The 16,339-nt window shown below is 37.0% G+C and overlaps 1 protein-coding gene across 1 annotated transcript; it reads right to left on the bottom strand.

Moving 5' to 3' along the window:
- Positions 1-4,020: 4,020 nt before the first annotated feature.
- LOC106916174 (opioid growth factor receptor-like protein 1) lies at positions 4,021-12,643 on the bottom strand. Its single transcript, XM_014984271.2, has 7 exons — positions 12,288-12,643; positions 10,581-10,667; positions 10,391-10,469; positions 10,207-10,285; positions 9,469-9,535; positions 9,232-9,377; positions 4,021-8,056 (listed from the first exon to the last, which is right to left on the bottom strand). Exons 1-7 carry the CDS (start codon positions 12,471-12,473, stop codon positions 7,525-7,527), a joined length of 1,176 nt encoding a protein of 391 aa, XP_014839757.2. The 5' UTR covers positions 12,474-12,643; the 3' UTR covers positions 4,021-7,524.
- Positions 12,644-16,339: the final 3,696 nt, after the last annotated feature.

Below are 16,339 nucleotides of genomic sequence, written 5' to 3' on the forward strand. Positions count from 1 at the left end.
CATCAAGATAATGAACCTTTCAGAAAACCAAATTATGAGCAAACTTTAAAATGGCAGACTGTAGCTCTTACTACATTTAATCTTCCTCAGGATCCCCGTCCAACCCGCGTTCTAATCACACATCACTTCCAATATCTAAAGGAGTTCACCAGGGCACAACGTTAGCCCCATTTGTATCCTCTGCTTCTGTAAATTAGCTGGGGCAGTTACAAATTGCAGCTGAAATGTCTTTATAGGACGATGATGGGGCATACAGTAAATTCTCCTGAAATACACAGATTTAAATTAGTTTTGAATTTAAAAACATCTGAAATTATAGGACTCTCAGTAGATAGGGAGCAAAATAAAGTGCATTTAATTTGCAGTTCTTCGCTTACTGTCTTTTCTCAATCATATGAAAGCAAACTCTCCTCATAGCCACATTATTTTAAAAATTATCTTGGACTTCCTATTGTTTTAAATCTTAGACCCTAATTGGATCTCTTTTCTTGGATATGCTTTCTCTTTGCAACAATAATTTTTCTCTTTAGATGAAACAGTAAATATTGTTTACATGCCTGTTCCTTACAGATTATATATGGATTTGTTGGTATTAGGTTGTAGAAATGTTTTTTAAAACTACAGATTGAGAACCTTGTTAGGCGGTTTGTCAGCAACTGACCAATCGGCGGTCGCTATTTGACCGGAAGTACCCACCCCTTATCTGGAGGCCCTGAATGCTAACATCTAGCCAACGGTCATAGAGATTTAGAGGAAAACAACAGGAAATCATGTTTCATCGTCAGTAGGGAATATGCAATCCCGACAGCCGTTTCTCGGAGCATTTAGAAGCCCCCATATTTATTACATTTCCAAAACAGAGTCTGGAAAAATGCAGCCTACCTCATGTCTAGTTGGATGAAACTGATCGACCGCAACTACCACATGTTCGAATGTACAAAAGTAACTGGTTGTAAACATCCAGTTTTTTGTCAGAACGACAATTATTGATAGTTAAATCAAAGATCAAAAAGTGAATGTAGTTATGCTTGATTTTATGTGTAAATTCAAATGTTAGCTCTATGGCAGCTTGAACACATGCTGCAGTAACTGTTGTAGTTACATTTAAGCACCTTTTTATGCTAATGTTTAGCTTTTAAGCATTTTCCTGTAGGCAGATTTTCACAAGCCGCTATTATTTAAGTCATTACTCACTCGCTTTTTGTACTGCAAAAACCTCCGACAAGGCAAGCGTTCACTCTCATGTCCATTGAAACTTTGTGCCCCTCATTGTTCCTCTGGCTGCTAAAAACTTGGGCTTTAACGTTGATTTCTCCATTGTTTCCCGCAAATAACCTTACAGACCTGATGTAGGAGAACCGTCTTGCCTGTTGTTTTCTTCTTGTTGACTATTATAGTGGATCACAAGCAGGTACATACCGCCACCTACTGTACAGGAGTGTAGCATCACTACTTTACATCCATTAAATTTTATTTGTCATCTTTGCTTCGGTGTTGGGTTATAAGATAAAAATTATTCAAAAACTGGGTTAGGGTTAGATCAGCTTTCTGACTTAATCTTTCAAGCCAATCATGAGCAAAAATGATCAGTTCTCTGTAAAATAAATAAAAATAAAAATGAATAAATAACTGATAAAAACAAACTGAAGCAGTGTTAAACAACCTTTGTCTTTAGATTTGCTGTAATTGAATGAGAGCTGGTAGCCATTTCTGTGTCATCATTTCTATAAAAGAAATTAAAGAAAAACTTTTTTTTTTTTAATGTCACTTTGAAAGCATAGCAACACTCTCTGCACAACCCTGCATGAGGAACTGGAAGACAAGAGACAGGAACCACATGGAGACGCCATCTGTTGTTGGCCAACACTGCAGAAAAGGTGCCAATCTGCAGACAGACACATATAAACACCCACACTGCACAGAGAAAACGGTAAACAGGAGAAAATCACAACACAGTGTATGGCACAAAACAAGAATTAAAAATGATGAAGAGTTGGTTGCTTGTATTTAAAGCCAGAAATGCAACAACTATTCCTAATTATTCTAAAGCAACATTAAATACTCCTGTGTACACATTTATCTATTCCTAGTTGTATCTCCCTCCTTACAAGAGGAGAAGTTGTTATATAGTTTCAAATTTTAACTATTTATTGGCTTATTTATTGATCTCTTTTTAGTCTTAGTAGCTCTATAAGTTTTAAATGACAAGTTTAGTGTTTTTTACCATCTATTGGTGGAAGGAGTGAAATTTAGGGCTACTCCTTTTAGCTAAGTATTAATTGTTGTTTTAATTGTAACTTAATATTAACATTAACTATCACTTGGTACATACATAAAGATCTTACTGAATTATTCAACTATTAGAGCTGTAAAAATATTGTCTATGGTGATTATTTATATTTATTTTATTGTCCGCAATCAGCTATTTTACTGTTTATTACAATTTTAAGCTATGAGATTGAAAGTTAGTTCACAAGAGTGCTAGAGGGACTTTAAAAAAAAAAGAATATTGTGATATTTAAAAAAAAACAAATGCACACAGTGGTAGAGAAGCTAAACAAAAACAAACATATTTCAGTAGTATTTGTTAATCTGCTTTAAGTGACTATTTTTGCCAACTGTTCTTACATTTTAATTTTTTTTTTTTGCAAGACTTGACCAATACTTTTATCGATAAAAGAACCAACATTCAGAAGCTGCAACCCGACTTAGCCGCTGTTTTCAGAAGACGACAGGCGTCTTTCTGCTCAGGCGACATCTGCTTAAATTTTACCTCATGAACCGTCTCCTGGTTTCTTCGCAAGGCACAGTTGCTCAGTTTGTTTTACAGAAGGTGCATCTCTGTCTTCAGCTCTTTTCTCTGAAGGCTTTAATCCAATTATTCGGCTGGCAGATCAGCTGCAGCAGATGTGTTCTCTGTCCTGGAAAATCGCACTGGATTTCAACTGGATTTCTTTCCTGGCGTCTCCCAAGAAGCTCCTGAGGTTGTTGTTTCAGTCACCCACAGTATCAATTCAATATGTCAATTATTTCACATGATTTCAATCATATGAATACATTTGTTAGGCTTATTTTTATGTTTTACGCTTATTTGTCATTATTTACCTGTCTGAGAAATATGCACTGAGGTTTTCTAGGCTGAAAGGCTTATGTGTTTATGTCAAAATGCACTGATTCACTTTTCACACTTCCGATACAAATATCTGAGGTTTGGTATCGGCCCATACTGATCCGATACAGAAAAACTGTTCTAGATTTAATTGAATTTTAAACACAGACATTAATGTACAGAATTACATATTTCATAACCCTGCACCAGTACAGCACACTTAAATACACCAATAACTTCACAAGTTTGGTTAAACATGTAAAAACAACCCAACTTTAATTCATTCTGTTGGTGCAATTAGGAGTAAAACAGCCAATGTAAAAAAATAATAATAATAAAGAAACAGAAGGTGACAAAAATACACTGCAACTAACCTTTTAAATGGTTCAGAAAGTGCAATTTCTAAATATAATGTAAAATAAATAAGAAAGCATATAAATAAATTGAATAGATCAGGACCATTGTCACCTATACCCAATCTAGAATATTTTTCAATATCAGATCTTTGCGTCTCTAGTTTTACGCATCGGTGAATGTATTCTGGGATTCCTTAAAGACATTTCTTAATTTTTGGATATATCTTCTTATTTGTTTGCTAACTAATAACAGTTTAATGAATTTCTAGAAATGTTAATTTTCATCTGGTGAAATTCTCACTGCAGAAAAACCCACAGCTTTTACATTTATGCAGCAGGATTTTAGTGTTTGTTTCGCTTTAGGATTTCCTAAACTAGCATAAAAAACTTTAAATTAGGACATTTTCCTACGCTTCCTGTAAAACAGTTTAATTTTTTTCAAGTATTAACATTTTTTTTGAATAAAAATAAAAATAAGGTAATGTTCTTTTTTTTTTAATGACAGAAAATTTTATCTCGACACCAAATGAACAAAATCACAAAGCTGAGGAAATATCCTGTAGAACAATCACATTTTATTGCAGAAGCCAGATACAAATATTTGGAATAACTTGTCCTCTATAGTGATTCTTCCTAATAGGTTAATTCCTGCTGTACATTATTACCCATAGAATATATGATTACAAAGCAAACAATAACTTAAATATCAAAATGCTGTACAAAAATCACGATGTACAAGAAGTTGGTGTAGACACTACGCTCAGCATACAGGTATAAATAAAACATACAAAAGAGGCACTTAAGAATATTAGAGAAACCTGCACACACACACAATACTGTATGTTTACAAATTAATTTCACAAAAAGTCAACATACTTGAGTCCATGTTATCATACAATCTACCTGAAAAGGTACTTTTACAATTATATCAGATACACTTGGCTGAAGGGTGATGTTGAAACCTTGTCAGCAGGAAGAAAATCTGATTAAGTCAGGAAGAACTGCTTAACCCTTGCATGGCTTTTAATTTCACAGATTTCTATCTATTGCAAGCAGAGAATTTTTAATTAATTACACTAAACCTGCCTCCAAGATAAACAACCTCAACATTTCCCTCTATGACACTACACACTACGTCCTTAAATTATTACAATATTTGTGCAAAATTATTATTTTAAATTAAAATTCGTATTTATTTGAGCGAAAAGAGCATCAAACTTAGTCCTAAAGAGTTGTTTAAAGTCAAATTCACAGGCTTAAAAACATGGTCAAGAACCTACGCATGAGGTTGGAGTTCACGTTTTCACATTAAGGTAAATTATGGCGACACAAGTTGACCAGGTGTGTTTGTGATGTGCAGCAGTTCAGAGAAACCTACAGTGTATCGACTCAGGAAGACAGATTGTCAAAAACACCAAACATACACGTTTCAGTCACAATAACTTCAGTCAAAATCCATTTTTACTCTATTTTCGTTTTTGATTCAAGAACAAAAGGCTTATACACGACAATACATCCTGTGGCGGCTGATAAAAAATCTGTTGTCGGTGACAAATGAATAAATAAATCTTCCACACTAAACCTCACCATTGATGGAGATGTGTAAAAAAATTATTTTAAATCATTTAATTTTTATTGCAGGAGCACAAAAATCCAACTTAGCACCTCGTCAAATCTTCTTAGTAGCATGTTTTCTTAAGTTTTTCCATTTTCAAAAGTAATAAATTATGAATTCATTTGCAAAAAAAAAAATTATTATATAAAATTAAAATATATGTCCACAAAAAAAATTAAATTATGTGGACAAACTTCACAATAAGTGAATGGAACTGAAACTTTTTATTTTATTTTGATTTATTATTCATTATTATTTTATTTTCATTTATTGTTTTACTCTTGCCAATGACCTCCTGTTTCCCTCCAGTATGTAATGAACACAAAGGCCCATTTCTCTCAGCCACTCTTCAAAATTGGAAAGATGAGAAAACATGCTATTAAGGTAAAGCAGAAAATATCAATTTGTCCATTTCTGCAGTCAGAGGCAACAACTGAAACTGTGATAAAAGATGATGTGACGACATCCTGGGTTTATCATTACAAATATTGCCGTCATGTTGCCATGACGACCACTAGAGACCATTTTTCTCTCCTACCATCACAAATGTGAACTTTTGCCATTTCCTACTGCGGGACTTTAACTGGAATTGTTTGATTTTGGTCAGACGAGATCAAGGTGGAGTTTTTCCTGCAACAAACACTCCATGAAACAGGGGACAGACGTCTGGAAAATCCCCTCACACACATTGTCCGGTACGGTGGAGGACCCGTAATGCTGTGGGCCTGTTTTTATTTTAAAAGCCTTGGGAAGCTACAGCGTACGCCGTCATGAAATATCGGAACATTTTCAAGAAAATCCTGATGGGAGCTGCCAGAAGACTTGAACATTTTCCAAAACATTTGGAAAAGGCAACAGAGAAAATAATTCAGCAGACACATAATTAACCTTTATCTGTGGAAATCTCAAAAAATTTGTTAAAAGAAGAAGATTCCTGAAGGCACTCATATACGTTAGATTCTTCTACATATTTAAGTGTGTTATTATGCTGCTGCAATAAAAAAAAAAGTATTTATACCAGGGGGTTTTTACACATCTGTACCAGGGAGGGCAATAAAGCACAGAGAGGCAAATTATCTATAAACCGTTATATCTCTGAAATATTTTCATTAAATGTGTTTATACACTTGAGATAAGATTTAATTTAGAACCTGACAAAGACAGAATCACATTTCAGACGTGTGATTACTGTCTGTATGCCACCCAAAGCCTTTCATTTCTTTTCTTTTTTCTTTTTTATCGCTTCTCAAAGGTTCATTTTTCTCTTTCCTTCTCAGCTGAAACAGTAAAAATCACAGAGTAGATACAGTTTTATCTGATATTAACAGAAATGAGGCTCTTAGGTCGATCTAAAAAACATTTTCAAAGTATTGCTCATCTTTTCCCCAGATTTTGACGCACAAACAAAACTCTGTTCATTTGTCTATTTAACAATATTTGCCTTCCATGTTAGCGTCAAAGTAAATCAGTATGTAAGGCAAACATCTCCCCCATTTTTCTTTTATTAAAAGTACAGTCCTTTAGACAAAAGTAATACATTGTCTCTACTGGTTTGAATGATTTTGAAAAGTAATCGGAAGCTAAATAAAAAAAAGACATTATAATCCTAAATATGTGTAACCTGTTTTGCAATTAATTTCTAAGCCCTTAACCTGAATTGATTCTAATCCCATGTTTATTCGTTAAAATGTTTCATTGATGTCTTCCTGGGTTTGAGTATCTGATACGCTGCAAAAACACAAAAAACTACCAAGTATTTCTGGTCTAGTTTCTAGTGCAAATATCTTAGTACACTTGAAATAAAACAAACCAACTTAAAAGTAGCGTCTTTGCAAAATGTAGGAGCTTGACTTAAGTCAATAATATTATTATTATTATTATTTTTTTTTTTTACTGGGAGATTATTTAACTTATAACTAAATATGTTTCCAATTTTATAAGTGAAAATCTTCCAGTAGAACAAGTACTTTCGTTGAAATGAACAACATTTACTTAAAACAAACTCGTATATCCAGCTGAAAAGTTGAGTTTTGTCTTATTTGATGTTTACTAAGATATTTTATAGGGGAGCACCGATTTACTGGTTTTGATTTCCTTAATTTTGGGAGATCATTGATCGGCTGATTTTCACATGTGAGCTGATCTTATCCACTAATCTCATCTACCTTGGCAAAAGTCTAAACATCTTTGACTGACACACCGGCCCACCAGGTCATGTCTGCATGTTCACAATAATCACCCCACAGGTACTAACGCTGTGACTTTCCCTCTTGCTATATTTAGCGACATTTCAGACAAATTATCGGTCAAAATCGGAATCGGCAGGGTAAAAGATCTGTAATCGGCGATCGGCCAGTACACTGCAGTCGGTGCACCCCTGATAATTTCACTAGAAACCAGGTAATATTTTGAGTTTTTGCAGTTTCCTCTCAGAAGGAAGAAGCCTAGCTGAACTCACTCCTCTCTCTTCTCCCGCTAATGAGCATCAGCTGCCCTGACAACCCGGCTTCATAAGAACCGAGGTCCGGGAAGCCCTTAATCCCTCCTCCTACCAGGTCCTGGCACATTATGGCATCATGGGAAGACACATTGATCCGGCTACTTGCTGTGTTCTCCTCCCCCCTCCTGTGGTGCTCCGGTGTGGGAGCAGGAGCTCTGATCCCGCTGCTCCCGCCGCCAACGCCACCACCACCACCGCCGCCGCTGCAGGCTCCCTTCTTAGACGGCGGCCCCCAGAGGAAGGCGTGGGCGGGCCTGTAGTGCTTGCGAGCGAACCGAAGCAGGCGTCGCCGTGTGGCCGGGAGGCGGATGGTGTAGACGAAGTACTCCAGCACGCTGTGCTGCATGTTGGGAAGCGTGCCGCTGCACAGCGACTCCTCCAGGAAGAGGCGAACCAGCGGGGCCTTGAACGCCTCGTAGCCGAGCTCACCAAGGGACTTCAGGATGCGGGTGATCCTCAGGTAGTTGTGGTGGGATCTGGAAAAACAAAACGGGAGGAGAATGAGTTTGGTTGAGGCGAGGAAAACATGCAAATTAATTATTTGCTTTCCTCCTGCTGGGCTGAGAAACAAAGTTGAAAGTGCAATAATCTCTGATTTGCTGGGGAATTTTTTTTTTACTATTCTATAATATCGCCTTAAAGATCAGTAGCTGCTTTTCCATGACAATTTGCACAAAACTCCATTAATGTAAAAAAAAACCCCACAATTTTGCAATTGCCTTATGCTTATTAAATAAGAAACGCAATTAAAATCACACATAAATAAGTTTGTTAACGCAAAAAACAGACTGCACCATCATCCTCCTACCACTTCCTGTCGACTTTTTTGTCATTTCTGCCAGCAGTAACATCCGGTTGTTGATCACACGACTTGTGTGATGCAAAAAGTATTTCCATTGCAGTTTTGCCAATCACACTAATTTCAATAAAGCTGAGAAACCGCCTCACCTTAGCGTAAAAACTTATCGAAAAAGATGTTTTTTAAAAAAATTGCTGTTTTAATTGGGAAATGTATTTTCATAAATCCAATTTGTGCAATTATATGTAGTACTTTCTTATTCAAAGTACTTCACACTCGGCACAACTGTGTTCAAAATGGTCTCGTTCCGACTAACTGCCTGGATTATAAATCAGTTAAATTAATAAGAAAATAAAAAGTATAAATGTTGACCTAATAAATCTTCATATAAAACCAGTACCAAGAATCCAGATATGTATTCTGTTGAAAAGACTTCAGTTTTTTCTGGTGCTTTTAATGTTTCCCTAAATAAAATCTGAAAGACTAGTCCACCACATGCAGAAACCTTTGCACATTTCGCCTCAGAAACAACAGATAAATGTGTGTTTTACATACAGGTGTCTGTTTCTGGAAGTAAACATGATGACATTTTACACTCCATGAAACAAACTGAATCCCAAAAAATTCTCCTTAAAACTTTAAGCCGTCTGTCTCTTGAATTAAAAACATGCTGCTTCGCATTTGGCTCCTGACGGGGGAGCAATCAAGATGCATCCGAGTTAGAACCATTACCTTCCCAAAACATGGAAAATGCAGCAAACGGCGAGCAAACCATGGGCTTCCCCGTACAAATTCAGCAATCCATCACCCAGCGCCTGCTGCACAGCGTGCTCTGTGGGCGTGTGGGCTTACTCATTAAGGTGCTGGAAGCGTTCCTGCCAGTTGGGGGCCCGAGCGACGTTGCCGCTTTTATCTAGCAGTTTGACGCCATAAAAATCCAGCATCATGGAATAGGCCGCCAGGAACCTCCGCTTTGCTTCCCGAGTGCTTTGGAATTCCTGACGGGTTTAAAGACAGCGGGTCAGACGAGCGCTGCGGTTTGTTTCACAGCGGCTAGACGAAACAACGACACCGGGCGGAGCTACTTACTTTGATCTCCTCCTGAGTCAGTTCATGTGCGTAGAAGTTGAGCCCTTGTTCTCTTAATGGGAACAGCCTGCGACACGGGAGGAAAGATCCAGGTTACAGGAAGTGGACGGGAAGATGATTACTTAGGGAATAATACTGATAATTAGTTGGAGCACCGCTTCTCAGCACTTTTTATTGCTGTTCACTGTGGAAGGAAGAGGATTTGCTCACTCATCCCTTATTAAGGAGGCAACTGCAAGATCATCTTTTAAAATAACAAACTAAGATTCACTTCTCGCAGATTAAACCACCAAAGTTTGAACCCTAATTTGAGGTAGATTCTGCTGATTTAGTTAGCTTAGTTACAAGATAAGTTATTTTAATTACCCTGTTAAATGTTGGTGGGTACTAAGAAGCGGCTCACGAGTGGCAAAATCTTTTTTTGAGAACTTTGCCACGTTTTATTCTGTGGTAAAATTTAAAGGGATTCCCACTCAGGACTAAACAGCCGTTACAAACTGATACTTTAAGACAACATTTACTCGCTCTAAACTTAACTGTCTAAGTTTAAATCTTGAACTTTGCCCAAGCAAATTACTCACTCTGGTTGCTTCCCAGTTTGATCATAGATAAGCGCCCAGCGTTCTTAAAACTACGCACAAGTAAACGGTTTTCAACATAAACACAAATTTACTTTAATTTCATGTTTTTCAACGTAATCAGAAATACACATTTTTAGCTCAACAGATCTCCACTCACCACTGAATGTAGGTGTGATTGTGCTCCAGTTTGTCGTAGTCACCTCTCCACTTTGAAAGAATCTCCTCGATGTAAATACCTGAAGAGAGGAAGAGAATGAGCAGCTGTTGCACGCGTTTCTTCGTCGCTCATGTTTCTGCTAACCTGCTGGGTTTCGAAACTCAATAAGTTTACAGCTTCTTACCATCGGGCACCAGGGGGATCTTGTTCATGTAGAAGCGCAGGTTCCGATATTCGTTGGGCTGCCGGGACTTTCTAAAGTTCTGCAACGAACACATAAAATCTGGATGTCTACATGCGCATGTGTGTAGGAAGAAGAAAGGAAAATATATCATCCACGTTTTTTGGGAACATGCATGGGTGTAAGAACGTACCGGGTAGCTGTGACGGTATTTGTAGAGATCCCTGGCGGCGTAAAAACTCCTCTTCATCCTTGGAGCAGACTCTGGGGAGTCAGTCAGCTGAAAGAGGAAGACGGTGAATAAAATACAAGACCAAATGAAAAAAGACAGTTGAAAGAGAAAAGTTCAAAAAAATGCAGGTCCAGAATGAAATAAATAAATCATTCCTTGTTAGAGCAGATGGAGGGTAGCTCTTATATGCCGTTCAGATGATTTAAAAGCATTTGCTCTCTTTTGAGGTCAAGTGCTGTCATCATTCATCCGTTTCTCAACAGCAAAGGAGGCCAACTCACATCAGTGCCGCGCTGCAGGCCCCACAAAAAGATCCTGCATGTGGATTATGGGCGTATTTAACTTTCTGAAGGGATTTACTCAGCTGAAACCTGTTTATACTCTGCAAATCATCAAGAAGTGACTTTAAAAAAAACTTTCTCTGACAGTCAGGGCATCTATGGACTGGAGCAGAGAGTTTCTTAACAAGAATTGGTACCAGAAGAAGGCTGAACTGGGTGTTTTACACTTTTTTAGGATTTAACTGGAATTTTGTTTGATTTGGAAACGTTTACAGCTTTTCAGAGTCAATGTAAAATTATTATTTTCTTAATAAATAAACTTGTAGCAACTGGATTTTTAGTAACGCTAGCTGTGCTAATTGCCAATATAATTAAAGAAATCCTACTACTAGACACAAAAAAATTTTAAAATGTGAACCCAATTTAACAACAAAAAGCTGTTTTATGGCAACTGCTCTCTCATGAAATTGACTCTGCTTGCAGAAAATAAAACTTCCACAAAATACTCTTAATTATGGTACATACATAAAAACTAAAACCTTACATAAAAGGTTGGAATTAAGTGACAAAATAGTAATTTGTGATTTAAAAAAAAATTAAAATTCCACACACTTATATTAACAATAGCACATCAAAATTTCATCAACATTTTGAACAAAATTTACTGTTTTCATCATGTTTTTATGGGTGAAAAATGGTGACAGCTACAACCACCTGACTTTAAAAATGTAAAGGTCCCAATAAAAATGATGGCTTTGGTGCTCATCATGTTGGTAAACATTATTAAACCTGAAAAAAATATACTCAAAATTAAAAGGTCAAAAAAAGGCTATGTGTTTTCATCTTGTACATAAGGAAAACGAATTACTGCAAGTCTTGACTGCAAGTTTTAGAATAAACGTAGCACAGATATCAAGAGCAATTTGAATTTGAATGCATGCTATTTAAAATGTAGAATCATATCAAACATTGCAAATATGAAGATTGTTATTCAACATAATTCTTGCCATTGACTTTGCTTTTCTTTCCCGTACACAGTGTGGTTCTTTCTTCCTGTTAGCACTATATTGTTGCTCTCCACAGTCACCCCATGCTTGCATTGTTTTGTGATACAAATTTAATGAAAATCCAGACATTTAGTGTCATCGCATTGTTCGCACTAAATCAGACAGAAATTAATAGAAATATAAGCGCTAAATTATCTGAATCATCAACCGACTCCGAACTGATCTAACCACGGTTAAGCCATTATTGTAATAATGAAGTTTGCCCTCAGCTTGGCCTTGTCGGAACACAGTGCGCCGCTGACGGGACACACGGTTCCGCACCGTAACCCTCCTACAACCCCTCCGCCTGCATCACTCTCCCCTCCCCTTCCTCCGTGTACCTGCAGGGCAGCGTCCCCGCTGTGTCCCGCGGCCCGCTCGCTCTCCGCCGGGCTGACGGAGTCGGAAATGCCGCTGTCGTCTTCAGCCGTCGGCTCATCGCTCTCCGAGTCCGATCCCCACGTCGAGTCGCATTCCTCAACGGTGCTCGGCTCCTTGAAACGCCAGCTGCCCACCAGGTTTCCCATTGACAACACATGCAACTCCTGCCCTCTCTTATTGTCCTTTCGCCTGCACAGGACGCTACATCGTTGAGATCAACGCTGCCTCGGTGCGGGGGCTTCAGTGCGGGGCTTTTAAACGGCATAAAAAGGGGGGGAATTCCACATCAGACGCTATGATGCGCGTTTCGGTATGGGGGGTGATTAGTGCCGCCGAGAGGAAGGGGGAGGTCTTAAAGCCACAGACATCACAGCCGATGAGGAAGAGAGGGCCAATAAAAAAGGTAGTCTAGAAGAGCTGTACTCTAATAAATAGGACATTAATTTATTATGTGAAGACATTTTGAATTAAATTAAACTTTGTTTAAAATATCTTAATGCATTAGATATGTAGGTCAGTGTTAGAAATTTGAATTTGTTATAAAACTATGACCCATAAAAGAGAATATCAGGTTCATTCTGAGGATGAGTGGACAAAGATTTGTTTGTAATATTGAAGGTGAGGCAGTGTTAGTCCATTTTATAGCATAATCATGTAACTATGTTACCTTCAGTTGTTATAAAAATTATATATATATATATATATATATATATATATATATGGAAAAAACAGAGTCAAAGCACTGAGATTCATTGAAAACCTCCTGGTTATTCCACCAAATATTGCTTTCTGAACTCTTCCTGAGTTAAAACAATATTAGTGTTGTTTATAAATGAACATGAACTTGTTTGCTTTACATTATTTGAGATATGAAAGCACATTTTTGTTATATTGACCATTTCTCATTTGCTGCTAATAAATACAAAATTTTAGCTTGGCATTTCAGAGACATGTTGTCAAACATAAACATATAAAGAGTAAAATCAGAGGAATTGGTCATTTTAAGTGGTCTCTTAATTTTTTCCAGAGCTGTACATACATTTATCTCAAATAAGTCTTATCCCTCCCGTGGTCTTAAGAGACGGGGTCATTCAGACCCGGTGGGATTGCACTGACCTTGTGTGTGCCTTCACAAGTTTTTTTTAAATTTTTTTTTATGTGTATTTGGTTTTGGAAACTGACGGTCTGACGGGACAATGCCACAGCTTTCCCATTGTCCGACCACGACATTTGCCGCGATCCTCCTCCAGGAGAGTTCAAAGAAAATTTACTCCATACTTCAACACTTTGAAATTATGCCTCTGTCTCTTTAAGAAAGTCATCACTACATCGCTCCTCTATTAGCGCTTTAAGAGTGCTTATACCAGTGTTGCACTAAGAAGAAGCTTGTATGATGAGTTCTTTGATAAAGGACACCCAGAGTCTATATCCATGTGACTTTCATGGCCACAATGATAAGAAATGAATTTGGATGGATACTGGTACTTAAAGTCGTAAAGATAACTTTAAGTGTTCCATATCAAACAAGTAAAGTTACACTACGTTGAAGGCAGACTTTATTTAAAGGGGCAGTATAATGTAAAATAGACTTTTTTGAGCTTTACATCATGTTATAGTGTTTTTCCCCATACACCTAAACGTATCTGGAGTGTTTTCTTAATTCCTTTATGCATGTTTGAGAAATCCTTTAATCTCCATGGCAACCATTCAGCTGTGCAAAACACCTGGGTGGGCCTAGCTCCGCCTTCGAGACACAGCTCCTCCTCCTCAGTGCTGCAGCTTCCAAGCTTTCAAGCTTCTGCCTGACAGAGCAGCCCTGTGACTCCTCCACTCAGCTCCTTCAGACTAGCTAGCAGCAATTAGCAAACACCTGGTGGAGCTGCGCATCTGCTGAGCTCATTATACGAGCTACTTTTCAGGGCAGAGCTGGTAAAAACGTTAAAAGGAGTTAGAGGTCCACTTTCAATGTGTTAAATTACAAAGTAAAATTTATTTTAAGCCATATTTGATGTATAGTGTTTTTGTAGCAACTGAATTTAACATATATGCATAACATATATGCTATATGATGTCATTATGTGCCTGGAAAACACATAGTAGTACCTCTTTAATATGTAAGGTTCTGTTAAAAGGTTATAAATGGTTAATATTTTGCCTGCGGTCATGTGAAAATTCAAATCAGTGATCTTTGGAGCTGAAGCTAAAAACTAAAAGGGGTTATATTAAAAATGGGTAATTTTAATTAACGGTAAATCTGAAAAATGTCATTGTTAGTTGAAAATGATATTTTAGTGTTGCAATACCTTTCTGTCAGATGCTTTGACCAGAAACACGTAACATGTTTCCTTCCCAGTCGATGTTTCATAGAGAAGGTCAATGGTGTTGCGTCAACTTCTTCGTTAATTTCTCATCTAAATAACAATGGGACTTTATTGTATATAACTAAACATCTAATCTTTAAACTAACACTTTAAAGTTGTAAGAATTTCTCATGAAACTCTTGAGAAAAAGCTGGACAGTTTTACTGAAGATAGTGAGATTGGTTGGGTTCTCCAACGATTCTTTAGTAGAAATCTGACATCCTATCAAAGGCAAGTTTGATACAGAGCAGACTTTTTTGAATCAACCTTGAAAAGTACACCAGAGCTCAGCCTAGCAAACATTTTTTCTGTAGTTTAGCCAACCTGGAGGCTGGAACGAGGCCTCACCTGTAGGGTTGGACTGTGGCGTTTGGCAGACTCAGCCTCTGACATTGACGTGACTTTGACCATAAGGTCTGTCTGGCCTCCCTGCTGCGCTTTCGGACGCTGCTGTGATGAGAGAAACTAAGTGGTTCCCTGACGTCACTGTAAAAACTTAGCTTGTGTTAAGAAGAAAAAGAAGAGTCAGAGAATTGTGGGAAACCAAGTGAAACTGGGGAATGAGAGTAGAGACTTGAAGGACCCTAGAGTATCATCAGAGTGGTTTCTGTTGTGTGAGCAAATACAGGAACTAGAGATTCAGGAGTTTTTCTTTTGCGACACAACAGGAAATTTCATCTGATGACAATAAAACATGAAGCAGTTTAATAAAGAACTGTCACTCTTAATGAGATAATTCACATTTATCTGGTTTTCTCAATAAAAACATGCATCAAGTCAGTGTCATTTCAATAACCTGCAGCACTGCAGAAGTTTTACGGCTTTAAATGAGCCATAAATTATAGGCCTGATGTTGTCAAATATGAGATATTTGACGTTGAAATTTTATCGTTTGTCAGTTTATGTTCTTGTCACTGTTAAAATGATGTAATGTGTTGTTAAATAAAGAACATAACAAAATTAAATTAAACCTACTTAATTAATTTGTGTGGAACCTGTCGACAAACTTGAATTTAGTTAACGTAATAAGAAAAAAAAGAGTTATATTAAAAAAAATTATCGGTTGATGGAAAGCAAATTTTAGTTGTTAAAGTAACATAATTTGTTTTTGTTTAGTGAACAAATTAAATGTAAGTCCACTGGAAGAGTGTTTGCTTTGTCAGACTAACACAAAAAAGTTAAGTTAGTTCAACTAACTTCTATTTTGTCATTCGAAGTGATTTGAATTAGTTGGGTTAATTAATTAATTTTAACTTAGTTAAGCATAAAGTTAAGTCAGATTACTATATCTGTTTTGTTTTCATTTAGCATAATTCAATTATGTGGAACCTGTTGACATAAAAAATTATGTTAAGTCAATGATTCATTTTTTGAGTGTACAGTAATTTAATGTATGTATTAACCCTTTCATGCATAGTGGTCATTACAGTGGACAGCTGTCTAAAATTCTTGTGGATTTTTATGTTATAAATGCACACAGACCACTGAAGTGGACATTAGTGCATCATAAAATGACAAGACTATATTCCAGCACAGCAAACAATTAGGCAAGAAAGTAAACACATTCAGAAATTACATAAAATAGATATTTAATTCTAAGGATTTATGGATCAGAAGATTATTAAAATAATTCAGTCGTTACCAGGTTAGGA

This window comes from Poecilia mexicana, unplaced genomic scaffold (assembly GCF_051168715.1).
Source record: "Poecilia mexicana isolate PSO_F unplaced genomic scaffold, ASM5116871v1 scaffold_15, whole genome shotgun sequence".
Taxonomy (NCBI): domain Eukaryota; kingdom Metazoa; phylum Chordata; class Actinopteri; order Cyprinodontiformes; family Poeciliidae; genus Poecilia; species Poecilia mexicana.